This window comes from Oenanthe melanoleuca, chromosome 6 (assembly GCF_029582105.1).
Source record: "Oenanthe melanoleuca isolate GR-GAL-2019-014 chromosome 6, OMel1.0, whole genome shotgun sequence".
NCBI lineage: Eukaryota > Metazoa > Chordata > Aves > Passeriformes > Muscicapidae > Oenanthe > Oenanthe melanoleuca.
In genome coordinates, this window is record NC_079340.1 from 22,697,634 (window position 1) to 22,711,136 (window position 13,503).

General features: G+C 48.2%; 1 protein-coding gene across 2 annotated transcripts in view; it reads left to right on the forward strand.

Moving 5' to 3' along the window:
* The window catches only part of SUFU (SUFU negative regulator of hedgehog signaling), an 83,938-nt gene extending 77,355 nt beyond the window's left edge, over positions 1–6,583 (forward strand). For both annotated transcript variants that reach the window (XM_056495027.1, XM_056495029.1), the window contains exons 11-12: positions 2,875–2,943; positions 6,088–6,583. In XM_056495027.1, coding sequence (XP_056351002.1) covers positions 2,875–2,943; positions 6,088–6,177 — 159 coding nt within the window. In that variant the 3' untranslated portion in view covers positions 6,178–6,583. The remainder of the gene's footprint in view (positions 1–2,874; positions 2,944–6,087) is intronic.
* The last annotated feature ends 6,920 nt before the right edge of the window (positions 6,584–13,503 follow it).

Below are 13,503 nucleotides of genomic sequence, written 5' to 3' on the forward strand. Positions count from 1 at the left end.
TGCCAGTTTCCTGTGGTATGGGATGTGGCTGCTTGTACATTTGGTTACACGTGCACTTTGGAGTCTCCTGGTCTCCCCAGCAGTGTGGGGTAGTAAGATTTGGGGTGGGTTTTTTTCTGACTTGGACTGTTAAGGACAGGCTCTGAGACACACACTGTGTATGTGAATGTCACTGCAGCAGTTTGTCATTGCAGCCTGTTATGCTACCTTCCACCAAAGTTAACTGTCTGTGCAGGGCTCGCAGAAGACACTGCAATCTTTCCTCACGTGCTGCACAGAGCAAGCTGCCATTGCTTTGAGCCCCCAAATGCAGCTGAGCTGAGCCGTGGTCTCCTGTCTCGCTCCACTTGTCAGACTTTTCAGGGAGCCAGTTCAGCTCAGTACCTCAGTGGAATTTGTGCTTTTTTTTAGCTGGATTACCAAAATTCACTGAGAGAGGGCAGTGAGCTGTAGACAGGCTCAGCCATCTTAAGGCATTGCACCCTAGTTTCAGTGCTAGGCACAGTGTTCACGTAGGTTTGTCCCTGGCCAAGATATGACCCATCCCCTCCTTCATTCTCTCCACTCTTTGCTGTTTACCCCTGCATACCCTGTCTTATTTTCCTACAGCCTCAGAGCAGCTGGCTGCCTTGCACATGTGGCTCCCATTTCTCCCCTGCCTGTGGCACCTTGGGAGCGCCCAGGGGTCTTCCTGCTGCGCTTGTCTTCTAGTCTCTCTGCCAAAGCTGCAGCTCCTCATTCCTGCTCTCTCACCCATCCCAACCTCTGGCATTTTTGCTCATCCGTGGATGGCTGAATATTCATTTCCTCCTGGCCTGATTGCTGTGAATACCAATTCCTCCTCCTTTTTCCGGCTGTTCTGTAGATTTTGATGTCTGCCAAATTGTTTTCATTCCCTCACCCTACTGCAGACTGCACATCCGCAGAAAGCGATCCACTCGGTGCAGAGCCCTGGCTCCCCACCCAGCCCTTCCTCCTGAGCTGAGTGATCAGGTTGCCCTCCTGCCTCAAACAGGGACAGACTTCTCCCTCCTCCTGCAAACAGTCAGCAAATGAGTGTCTCCAGTTCAACAGGCAGAAGAGTTGCAGGCCCCTGCAAGGAGACTGCAGCAGTTTGCAGTGAAACACTGCGTGTTTCAGTGCAATGTTCCTCAGCTTGCCAGTCTGCAGATTGGTGCCAGGTTGCAGAGACCTGTCCAAAGCAGCAAGCTGCTGGCTCCAAGCTGAAGCAGAGTTTTTTCAGGCTCGAGGTATGATCAGAAAAGCCTGGTGAAGGTGCCTGCATGCCTGCATTCATGCTGAGCAGCTTGCTCATAAACCCTGGCCTGGAGCCTGCTGCAGGTTGAAGCTAAGTGAAGAGGGGAATGTAGTGGAGAGGAGAGGTTGTGGTTCCGTTGTCCCCCAGGAAATCTGTGTGTTGTGGCAGCAGTGTGGCAATGTTGAGGGGAGAGGACTGCAGACACCTTGGATTTGGATTTGGTGGTTTTTGGATCTCTTGTCTTGCCCAACAAAAGAAGAAAGGGAGACCAGAGTCTTCCCTTTCTCTTTCTGTGCAATAGTTCTGCTCATGTGTTGGCAAAATGGAGCCCAGAGGCTTCCACTTGCCCATGGCATCCTGACAGTCACTTGCTCTCCACTGGTGTTACTGGCCCTAAGCAGCCAGTGGGCATGGGGGAGGTGGGCTTCCTGCAGGACAGTGGGACAACCTGGCTGCCCCTCTTCCAGGTGAGAGGTGGAGAGCAGTGCAACTGGCCACTTAGCTCCACCACTGCTCGGTGCTAGAACAGTCCCTTCTCTGGAGCACAGGGCTGTTGGCTGAGAAGAACAGGGAGAGGAAGGATGAGAAAGGAGGCATGGGAATGGTGGGCTGTTCTGCATGGAAACTAATGCCAGAGAGGAGGAAAGGGTGGACCAGAGGAAGGAAAGGAGGAGCAGGGGGAGAGAAACAAACCTGTAGGCTAAAATGGAAATAATAATCCACTGGATGCTGCTGCAACCTAACTCCCAGGAATGCTGCTCCAAGGCCCCCTCACTGCGTGGGGATGTTTGCCTGGTCCTGCACTGCTGTCTCTGCTCCTGTGCCAAGCCAGCTGTCCTGCCTGGAGCTCTGGCCTTTGCGGCTGTTGTGAAGAGGGCAGGATGTGTTTGCTTTTGCCTATCTCGTATTTTTTTAAAGAGGGTGGGAGTTGCTCTGCTTGAATTCCCGGGGCTTTTTTCCCGTGATGTCTCTGGTTTCTGTGACTTGGGGGACTCCATGGAGCTGGGGTCGTGGTCCTCATCTAGGACTTTAGACTTGACAGCAGCTGTTTTCTTGGACTGCTTCATACTTGCCAGCCTGGCTCTGAGATAAGCCAAAAGATTTTCCAGCACAGGCACACAGGATGGGCATGTGCTATCACAATATGGGGGGGCCTCACGTGGGCACCTCTGGGATCACTTCCCCATGCCCAGAGCACCAGCTCTGTATGGGTCTCTGGCTCTTCCTATGCTGCTATTTCCTGATTAAACTGCGAGCTTGACTTCAGTGGATCAGATGAAAGTGGCTGTCTCCCACTGTCTCTCCAACAGTTGTTATCTTGACCCTTTTTCCTCCTTCCCCCCTCTTTCTGTCTAAAGCTGAGCCTCTAATTTTAGACTGAGGGAGATAATTGAGGGTCAAAAAAGATTGCTGTATAATTTCAACCTTTTTTTCAGTGGTTGGGGCGGAAGACAAAGTTAGGAGCTCTTTGCCCTCAAACCTTTGTATTGTGGTAAAGAAGGACATAGGGGAAGGAGTGAGTTGGTACAGTCTGCTCTGTGCAGAAGTCCTGCTGTTCCTTGCAATTAGCTAAAAGTAAGAGTCTGAAGGTGTAAAATACTGTATTTCCTTTGCAGATCCTATTGACCGAAGAGTTCGTAGAGAGAATGCTGGAAGATTTAGAAGATCTGAATTCTCCAGAGGAAGTAAGGCTGCATCATTCCTGTGTCTTCCATGTACTGTCCCAGAGAGCTCAGCCCATCCTGCAGCTTGTCTTTGATCCTCCCCTCAGCCTGCAGGCTGCAGCCCTGCCCCATCCATAGACTTGAGGCCATGCTAAGCCTTCACATCTGCTGTGAAGAGAAGGGATTGCAAGAAATACAAGACAGGGATAGGTATTAAGGGAGACCATGCATTTTAATTTCCATCAGCATCTTCTCCAGGACGGTATCTGAGCACCCCAAATGAAAGCAGTGCAGCCCCTGGGCCAGGTGGCAGGGTTTCCTCCATTCCATGCATAGGTATTGTCCTCACTAGCAGCTCCTAGCACATCACCTTCCCTGCTTTCAGAAAGGCTGAAAGTGGTGGCAGCACATTTACTTTTGAACAATCTGTTGTATGGGCCCCCTTTAGTGGGTTTGGTAAGCAAGCAGGGCTGTTTCACATCTGCTACTTGGCCTTCACCTGCTGGCCCTGCATCGTGTGTGAAAGGCCATCACCAGTCTGGAAGCATTACAGCAACAGCCAGGGGGGCTTTATAAAGCTGGTACTAAACTTCCCACTGCCATGTGATCTCTTCCTGGGGAACATTTAACACCCCGTCTCCCATGCATGCCATATAAATATTCTGCTTGACTTCAAAGATCAGTGGCAGAAATGACATGTAATATTTTTAATCCCATTTTTTACAGCTCCCTGCAGACTCTAAAGAAACTTTCCTTGGCTTGTAGAACAGCCCTCACATCCCTTGCTCTGCTCCCCTCCCCCTAGGAAAATCTCAGGGCTCTAATTGTTTAATCCAGAGTTGACTTAATGCCAGGGTGTTCTTCGCTATGTGAGTGAGGGGAGCACGCTGCTGGCTGTGCAGTGATTTTCAGGCCAGCTTTTATCCAGTTAAACCTAATCCAAAGCTCATTTTTGCTAGTGACATGGGAGCCCAGGAGCACTTTGGTTTGAAGGCCCTTTAGTGAAGGCTTTGGATGGCTCATGTTCCTTTGCTGTCCATTGAGGCAAAGAGCATGGCAGCTCCTGGCACAGCAATGGGGTGTTTGGTTCCCACTCACTGTGACTTTGCTGAATTAAAAAGTGAAAAACAAACAAATGCAAACGATGACTTCTCCAAGAGGATTGCTTTGGAACCACTGCTGTTTATAAAAAGGAAAATACTTGAGATGAAATGTGATCCTTCAGCATCCAGATTCCTCCAAGGATTTGTAACTTGCAGGATCCAGGTTGGGCCAACTGAAAGCATTCCTCAGCAGCCCTGACTGTTGCTGCTGATGTTCATGTGGTAGAATGAAGAGCTGTGAGGAGTCTTTCCTTCCCTGCATAAAGAGCCACCTGTGTTAAGTGAAATTAAGTGAAATAATCTGTCTGAGTATCTCTAGCATTTTTCACATGTCCTAGACAGCCACTCAGAATTCCCTGGGTTGTGCAGGGCCAGTAGATTACATGGTGCAAGCTACACACAGGGCTTGAGTTTAATAAAAAAAATTTAAATAGGACTTGAGTTGCTTGTTTCCTAGAGGATAATGAACAGGAGTTTGTGATAGCCTCTATCCTGAAGAATCCTCCTACTGTGCCCCCAGATCATGGATCAGACCCTGAACCACCAGCATATTAAGGCCAATGGATACCAACTGCAGGTTACCCTCATGGGCAGCTGCAAATGGAGCAAGGTCAGGATCAAATTCATATTAGAGGCACCCTTGCTGTGGAGCAGGCAGCTGGAGGGGATCTCTTTTAGCAGGAACCTCACACTGAGCCTGTGTTGATGTCCATCAGAAACAGGGTGCTTACAGGAAGAAAGACAAGTAATTGGATAAAGACTGATGATTTCCAGGTCGCTGTCCTCTTGTATCAGCTCTCATATTCAAACAGCCCCTGGGAAGCCTATGGTGCTGCTGGCCTGGGTCTGAGGACTCTCCTAGGAGAGGATCACTGTATCCATAACCATTCTGAATTAGCCACCTCCAGAGCAGATTGTCACTGCGTTTGGACTGCCCCCATGAAATTCCTCACTGGGAGTCCCATCAGGGTGCTAGGGAGTAACACAGGGCAAGGCAGTGCAACACAGGGTGCAGTACAGTTTTGAAAACAAAATGAGCCTGCAAACAGGCTTCCAGAGCTGTCCCTCAGTGTTTTGGGTTCTCAGGTTGGCCACTGGGATTGCATGAAATGCCTATGCAGAACTGGTTGCCATTCAGCTGTGGATGGAGCAGATTTGTTGTCTAAGAGATTCTTTCCCACACCTTCTCCCCCACCCAGAGCTGTGTTTGAGAGACCTGTGTGAATGTTTGGTCACTGGTCATGTGGTTTTGAGAAGGTTGGTAGTAAGGCTCCTTGCAGCTCTATCCCTGCTGGTTGTGTTTGGGTTGATGTTGGGGTGACTTCCTAGCCTAAGGAGAGACATCATGATGGGACCAGTGGATTTGCCTTGTTTGGGAAACACTGGTCACAGATAGTGCTGTGTAAACCAGACTGGGGCAAAAAATCTCCCTTCTGTGTGCTTCAACCAGTGTTTCCAAAACAGCCTGAGCAGCTGAGTGCCTGTGTGAGCACAAGGCATTGTACAGTTCTGTGAGGCCTTTGTGCCAGAGGTGGGAAGGACTGGAGCAGGAATGCTGTGCAGGCACATTGGCTCTCCCCAGCCAGGGCAGCACAGCTTGCCTGTCACCCAGCAGAGCTCTGATGGCTCACCTACATTCCACCCTGAATGAGCAGGGGTTTGAAAGCTGCCCTGCGACTCCCTTTAAAGCAAATGTGGGCTCTGGGGGCTGGGCTGGGTGAAAGGGACATGGTAAGATAGGAGGGAAGACACTTCTGCTGCATATCTTCTGAGAGACTGGGAAGGGGAAATGGTGATGGTAGCAGAAACCCTCCAAAATTCGTCTGATGAAATAAATAGTGCTTGGGCTGAAGGCTCAGAACTTTACTTTGGCAGCTGAGATAGGCCACATTATCTAATGTCCACTGCTGTCCAAAACATACTGATGGGGAAATGTTTTCTTAGTGGCCTCTTGTTTTAAAAAATAATAATAACATGGGGCGGCCTGCCTTTGCAACAATTTTGTTTTTTCTGTGCTGATTGCAATGATATGCATTAACTGATTCTCTTTACTGTCTTACAGTTTAAACTTCCAAAGGAGTACAGCTGGCCTGAAAAGAAACTGAAAGTTTCCATCTTGCCAGATGCCGTGTTCGACAGCCCACTGCATTAGAGCTGAATTACACTATTCTAACAACTGGGAGAGCCAAGTTACTGTCCATTACCCAGTGACTCACAGGATAATTAATGCAGTAAAAACTCTGCCTGCAAATAAAAAGAGTTTGCTGCACAACCACTGCAAACAGAAGAGGAGCTACTCAGCACCAGCCCAGACTGAACTGAGCCCTTTCCTTTATCCTTCCCAAGGCTGAACTCTCTGGGAGCAGCCTGCGTATGTGTGAGTGCGAGTGAGAAATATTTAACTATGAAAATTAGTAGTAAGAATCCTTTCTCTCTCCTAGCTGCAGAACTCCCCTCTGCCTTAGCCCAGGGTGTAGACGCTCTGCACGCCTGTATTTACACATACATTTCTGCCAGGTGCGAGCCTATAATCCATGGATTAAATGTTCTTTACGTGACTCTGGAGTCCTTTTGTTAGCCAAACTTTTACTGACTGCAGAACTGTTCTTCCATGTGCTATTTTTTTTTTCTTTTTAGAAATGGAATGGTATTTCCCCTGTTTAAAGGAGGCCAAAAGCTCACATGCTTGAAACTGAACAGATTTAAAGATGAACTTTCTAGTTCAGTCAAGAAAAACAAATCCAGATCCTCCCTGCCCTCAAATTAGGCATGTTTTAAGTGTTGGTCTTGGTGCTATTAGCTATGGTATCACTGCAAACAGAGGCAACTTTATTCTCGTGCATCCTGTCCTTGTGCCTGAACCCCAGGGAAGGTCGCAACCTCTGGTTTTGCACAAGCAGGAGGAAGAAAGCTACAGGGGCGGGGGAGATCTCCTGTTTACAGTGTGTTTATCTTTAAAGAGATACTGTCAAGTATTTTTTCCTTGCTATTGTACAGAATTTGAGAAGCTAGAAAGGATCATTTGTTTGCGGGGAAAACTTCAGCAGCTCTGCAGGATCAGGGGGCTGCTTGAAAGCATATGAAGTGGAGATCTCTGCTGCCCTGGCACAGCTGAGGAGACTCAGCCTCAATGAAGCCAACTATTCTCCTGTTCCAGCAGGGTTGTGCCCTAGTGCAGCTCCATTCTCCCCTCTAGTCTCACTGTGGTGGCTCTTGTTGCTGACCTTCCTCCTTTCAGATGGATTTGAACTGTAAAGCATCAAAACCAGTTTGAAAAGATGCTCTCTCTACATCCCTGTGGCTTCCTCCTCGGAGCAAAACATGTGCAGAGGAGCCGGTCTCTGCAGTGCCAGGTTGTGTCTCTGCATCAGCTGCTGGCCTGTGGATATGCTGCAGCAAACCACCGCAGGCTTTACCCCCTGCTGCTGCTGCAGGTTGTTTCTGATGCATATTCCCCAGCCTTCCTCTGCCCATTGTCTTTTGGTGACAACTCTTCACTCCTTGTCAGGGGAGGTGCAGCTTTCCTTCCACCCCTTTCTGCCTACAAGATAACTTGTGGTTTATGCGCAGTTGCTGTGTGATCCTAATACAAGTATAACAAAAGCTTTTAACACTTAACTCCCCTGATCAAACAGCAAAGTCCAGGAGGCCTCACAGTACCCTGGGGTTGGTTTTCTGTTTGTTTTCTGATTTAATTTCTTCCCAGCACAGTCAGCTTTGATGTTTTCTGCATATATTTGAGGCTGGTTAATGTTGGTCAAGAAGCAGAGCTAGGAGCCACAAAGCTTTACTTGGACTTGCTACAGAATTCCTCTGTGGCCTCAGGCAAGCCACTCAATGTGTCTCTGTGCAGAGAGGGTGACTATTGACTAGAGGGCTGTAGGACCTACCGAAGCATGCCAGGGTTTGCAGGGGAGGGCGTGCTTTGTGTACAAAGTAGTATTTGTATTATTATAATTGTTTTTATATTATAATTTAAGGCAGGCCAAATGCAGGGTCCAACACTGCTCTGCAGAACCTTCCTTTCTGCAAAGCTATGAAAGCAATTTACATGTAAATGAGTTTGTCATTTTGTCTGAAGTCATAGGATCATCTTAAAATCCTGCTGTGAAAGAACAAACTTTCAGATATCTGCATGCCAGCCAGAGTGATTTCTGTGCTGTGGCAGGCTGCATTCATCCATGAGATCTCTTGGCCAGTTTTCATTGTCCTGGTTAGCACTAAGCATCCCTTCTGCACTGTAGATGTATGTGCAAGGGACAATGTGGATGAGAAAGTGGCATGAAAACCTACCAGTCCAGCTTCAAAAATAACACACCCAAGCGTCCCACCACAAGATAATGGGCAAACAGACAATTGTGGCAGTGGGGAAAAGGCAAGGGCAGCAACTACAGTTTTGTCCCAAAGGCATCCAACAGTAGCCCTGGATGCTCTTGTACGAGCTTGCTGGGGGTGCTGCAGCAGAGCTGGCCTGTTGCCACAATGCTGGCTGCTCTTCCTTGTTTCCAGATGCTAGCTCTCATTAAAAGGAGCTTAAATTCCACATCTTGGTGGAGAAGGGACATTTGGAAGGTCAATTGTTGCTATTCCTGCAGAGATCAGCACGGGGCAGAGAGAAGTCCATCAGACCCTCTCTGGGCTCTGTCACACATCTGGAAAGCTTGGGACCTCCTGCCCTATGAACTCTTTGAGCCTTCACAGCAGGAATCTGGTGCTGTATGCAGGGAAAGCACCTCCTCCAAGCTGGCTTGTGCTCCAGTTCTCCCTTTGTCATGCAAGTGTTTTCCTCACCGTACTCACTCTCATCCACGCTCTGGGCTGGGATTCCATTGACTTCAGAGGGAGCACGCTGAATGCATGTGATAATCCACCCAGTATCCTTGTGTGTGTGTGTGTGTGTGTGTGTATTTTTGTTCCATGTCATGTATTTATATATAGTTCTGTGTATTTGAGTTATGAACAGGTGGCATGCCAGAAATCTCTATTTCTGAGACACTTTCTCACAGATCTTTGCTGGTAGCCAGATAACAATTGAGGGGGGAGAAGGCTGGAAGGGAAGGAAGTGAAATCTTCCTATTTAGGTAAAGGGGGGGGGAATATTAGACAAATAATTGCTAAAATAGAATTCTGTGTCTTATTGCTAGAGTAACTATGAGAATCTGGTGAAAGTCAGCCCTTAAGCTCCCTGGTCCTGTTGCTGCCTCTCAGCAACTTATCTGAGTAAGAAAGTTGCAGTTACTCAGTATCCTGAAGAGCTGGGCAGCCACAGGACATCCCCTCACGATTCACATCAAGTTTGCAAGCATGCCAAAGCCTTACTCATTGGCAAGTAAAGTAGATATGAAGTTTGGGTATTTTTGTCTTGGGGCAAGAGGACATATCTGTGTGTGAAAGAAATGGAAAAGAAATATTTGTATTTTAGTGAGCAAGTAGTTTGAAAGAGGGAAATCATCAGGGTTAATAAATGCCACAGTGTTTTTCTAGCCCAAACCTGCTGAGATGGTAGGACCACTGGTGCTGAACTTTTTCTAGATTGTATAGAAGGCCTGAAGCAGGTTTCTATGGAACCAAAACCTGTGGGGCTTGTGTTGGCTAACGACAGTGACCTGGATGGAAATGAAAGCAGTTTAGAAAGCAGTGACTACAGGATTTCTCTCTCCTGAAGAAATCTGGCAATGCAGGTCAATTCAGATATTTGGAAAGATGAAGAGCCTTGAAAATCCAACATGTGACAGCAATTCTGAAATAGGAGAAGACTTAAAAACCAGGGCTTCTCTGTTTCTCTCTCAATTTCTGATTAAAAACAGGACAAGGAATGTATAATTTCAGTATTAAAGTATGTAGGGTGTGATCTAAGCAGTGCAGTCAATCTTGTAGTTGCTGTGACTGTATTTTCAGTGGCTTAGATAGGTGGTGCCTGCTGTGTCTAATTCTTTGAGGATGGTGTATACTGGTTTTACTCTACGTGGAATTGCCAACAGTGATTTGAAATTATATTCTGAAGCTCTTCACTTTAGATATTCAGTTACTCTTGGATGGCTTTTGAAATTACACCATCAGATCATCAAATGGTCTTGGGAGAAGTGAGGGTTGTGTTGTTTTTCATCTGGGACAAGTAGAAATATTTTTTTAAAAACCCAAAACACTTTAAAGCAATGCTTGGCTCTTCCCTCCTCCTAGACTGGCATCCAGAGTCCATGTCCTGCTTTTCCAGCTTGTATCTGGCCAGGACAAGGCAGCATCACATCAGGTGAGGAGAAAATCTTCAGGCCAGAGGAAACCCTTAGACCTGTGTGTCCAGTTTTCCCCTAGCCCAGAGCATGGCCATGTGCCTTCTGGCTCTGCTGTATCAAGTCTTGGGCTTCAGCCCCTGCTCCATCTCAGCCAGGTGAGGAGGGGTTCCAGCACCAGGAGAGCCCTTCCACCTCCCAGGGGCTGGTGACTGCCCTCCTGTGAGAGAACACATTGTGCCTTAAGTTTTCCTGTGAGTGAAGTTGCAAGGGCAGACAAATTGTCAAGCAACCAAGAATTCCTTTCAGTGCATCTGTCCCTATTGATAAATGCCAGCCTACACAGCAGCCAGATTGTATCCAAAGCAATCTCAAAATCCACATTTGCCTCTGGGGTTCACCTCTTAAGATTTTAAAGCTGTATTTAAGACTTTCAACCTAACAAGCTCTGTTTTAACCTACTATTTTTATAACTTTTTTTTTCTGTTGCGTTGTGCAGTGACTGCTTGTTCTCTTTCCTTTTAAAAAAACCCAACCCTTGTGTTTGACATGAGTCCAAAATTTCAAATGAAGAATAGGCCTGAGGTTGCAAATGTGTTTTAAACGTGGTCCCGTATCGACTTGTCTCTCAGGCAGTGAACCTGTCGTGTATTGTGCTTCACCACCTCTTTATTTCTACCATGATTCTGTTTCCCCTGACAGACCATAAAATCATCATAAGTGGCACATCAGTTCACAAATGTCATTTCTAGTCTGCTGTGAAGGGGCTGTTCCATCCCTTTCCCTCACTGGAGACCACAGCATCGTTCACCATTTGGCTGGTGGAGCCCCAATTTAGGAAAGGATCATGAGCCCAGGAATGGCTGCACGTGGCAGATGGGGCTGGCCAGGGCCTGCTTGTTTTTAAACTGTCCTGATGCTGTGCCTGCCCTCTTTAAAAAGAGGAAGAGAGAGAGAAAAAAACCCAACCTCAAAAAGCCAGAGGAAAATTTCCTGCCGATTGTCATGTTTTGCAAACACTGGTCTTTTCTCTTGCCCTCTCCCTCCACTCCTGACGAGGCTGGAGATGAAAATGGCTCCTTTGTTCCTTTCCCTGGGGCCCAACTGCAGCGAAAGTGCGGCTCCGGAAACTCTGCACTGCACGGGCGGCGAGGGTGGGAGGGACCGAGCTGTCACCGTGTGCGTGCGGTAGGTCCTGCAGGAACACGGCTCCTTGACAATGCCCCGAGCAGGACGGGAGCAGGAGGGCTCCGTGCTGCTGGTCATGAGCCTCCTGTGCCCTTCTTCCTACAGAGGCAAGCAGGATGCAAAACCCACAGGGGCTGAGGAAGGGGAGGTGGGTGTGAATGGCCATGTTGTCCTGCTAGGGACTGATCACGGGCTGGGGTCTCTGGGCTTTTGGCTTTCCCCAAAGTGGGAATTTGCAGCACCCCTCTAGGGGCTGGTAGTGATGCCCTGGCCCCTGCCCTGGGATGCTCCTTACACCTATCCAGTTCTGCAGTCCTGGTACTCTGAGTTTGGCCATGCTCATGCTCCAAACCCAAGTTAACGCTTTCAAAACCCTTCTCTTGTCCAGCCCAGGCTGGATACACTTTTCCCTTTTTTTTTTTAAACAGATGGAGGTTTTGCCTCTCGCTGGGGACACTACTTGTTTTGTGTGCTCAATGGGAGCAAAAGCAAGGTTCCCAGGGCAGGGGACACATGGGTGACTGGGACCACAGCAAACCCTGACCGCTGGGGTTGCCCCTGCAGCCCTGAGGTGAACTGTTCAGTGCTTCAGCTGTGTGTGCGTGTGTGTGTGTGTGTGTGTGTGTGTGTGTGTGTGGTCTGCAGGCATGGGGGTCGTGTGGATGGAGGAGCCCCAGGACGCTCCCAGCGGGGCTGGAAGGAGCCTGTGTTTCTGTGGCCGGTGTATCAGTACCTTGTAGATGGCCTTTCTTCCCTCTCCCCTCCTCCTTTTTTTTATAAAAGACAAAAAACAAACAGAAAGCTAAACTAGCAGAGGTTTTTAAATATTTTATATTAGTTTCTAATGTAAATTCTTACATTGTTATTGCAGTGCTGGGTGTGTTTCGCCTGCACGTGACTTTTTGTAATATTTTTGTGAATCACTAAACGTTTTTTTTTTTCTTCCCGTGTATTCTAAGTGCATTAAAGGTATTTGCAGAATTGTCAGTGTCCTTCTCTGCGGGCAACACAGTGGGACTGACTGTCTCCTGCTCAGCTCTGCACCTCCTTTGGCAGCTCTTTCTGCTCATTGACACCTTCTTCCCTGCTCCCAGGGAAGTGGGGTCTCTTGCCCAGACCTCTGGAGTACAAGCATGGGTGGCAAAGGGATCTTTTTTTCTCCTAAAAACTCAGCAAAACGACTGGTCCCAGGACCTGCCAGGTCCAGCATCTTCCATGAGCATCTGATGGCAAAACCCCTTGAGTCAAGGCAGCCTGAGTGCCCTGGCAGGCAGGGTTTTCCGTGCTCTTTGGACAAGCTGGAATGGGGAGTGCTTGCACATGGGTCCAAGGATGCAGCCAGTTGGCCAAGGGATGGCAACCTCATCCACCAGCACAGGAAGGAGGGAGCTGGGGTGAGTGTCAGGTCAGGTCTGTGTTCCTGTCCTCTGCCAAGAGCCTCCTGGCTTCAGTGGGATCTGTGGGGGTGTGGATTTGTGCACAGAGACTGAATATGTCAGAGAAGAGACACAGCAAACACTTAGGAAAAAATATTACTGAGCTAATGTTGCAATGATTTCCCAGTAACACAGAATGATTTTGCAGTAATATTTTTACACTCATCAGTAATAAATGCCTTTAAGGCCAGAGAGAAATGGTGGAATATCTGGGAAGGGAGATGACAGTGCTCAGAGGAAGGATGACAGGGAAAGGAAAGGATGCATGGAGAGCCAAAATCCAGCTCTAGACAGGTTTTGCTCTTGCTCTTCACAGGTGTTGTCTCAGCCCACCCTGCATCAAAAGGGGAGCAGTCGGCAGAAAGGGTTTCTGCAAGGATGCCTTTTCCTTTGAAGTCTGGAGTGAAAGCCATCCTTTTCCTAAGACCTCTCCCACAGCTGCATCCAGACACAAATTGCCCCAGCCCCAAGGCAAAGCAGTGAGATCCCCCAGCTCTGCCAGTGCAGAACAGCCCCTGCTGGACATGACAAAGAGAACATCACCGCAGCTTGGCCAGGTTTCACCATCTCACCTGAAGAAATCTTGATGGTCAGCTGGGTTCCCCAGTGAGGTTATTTACCCAG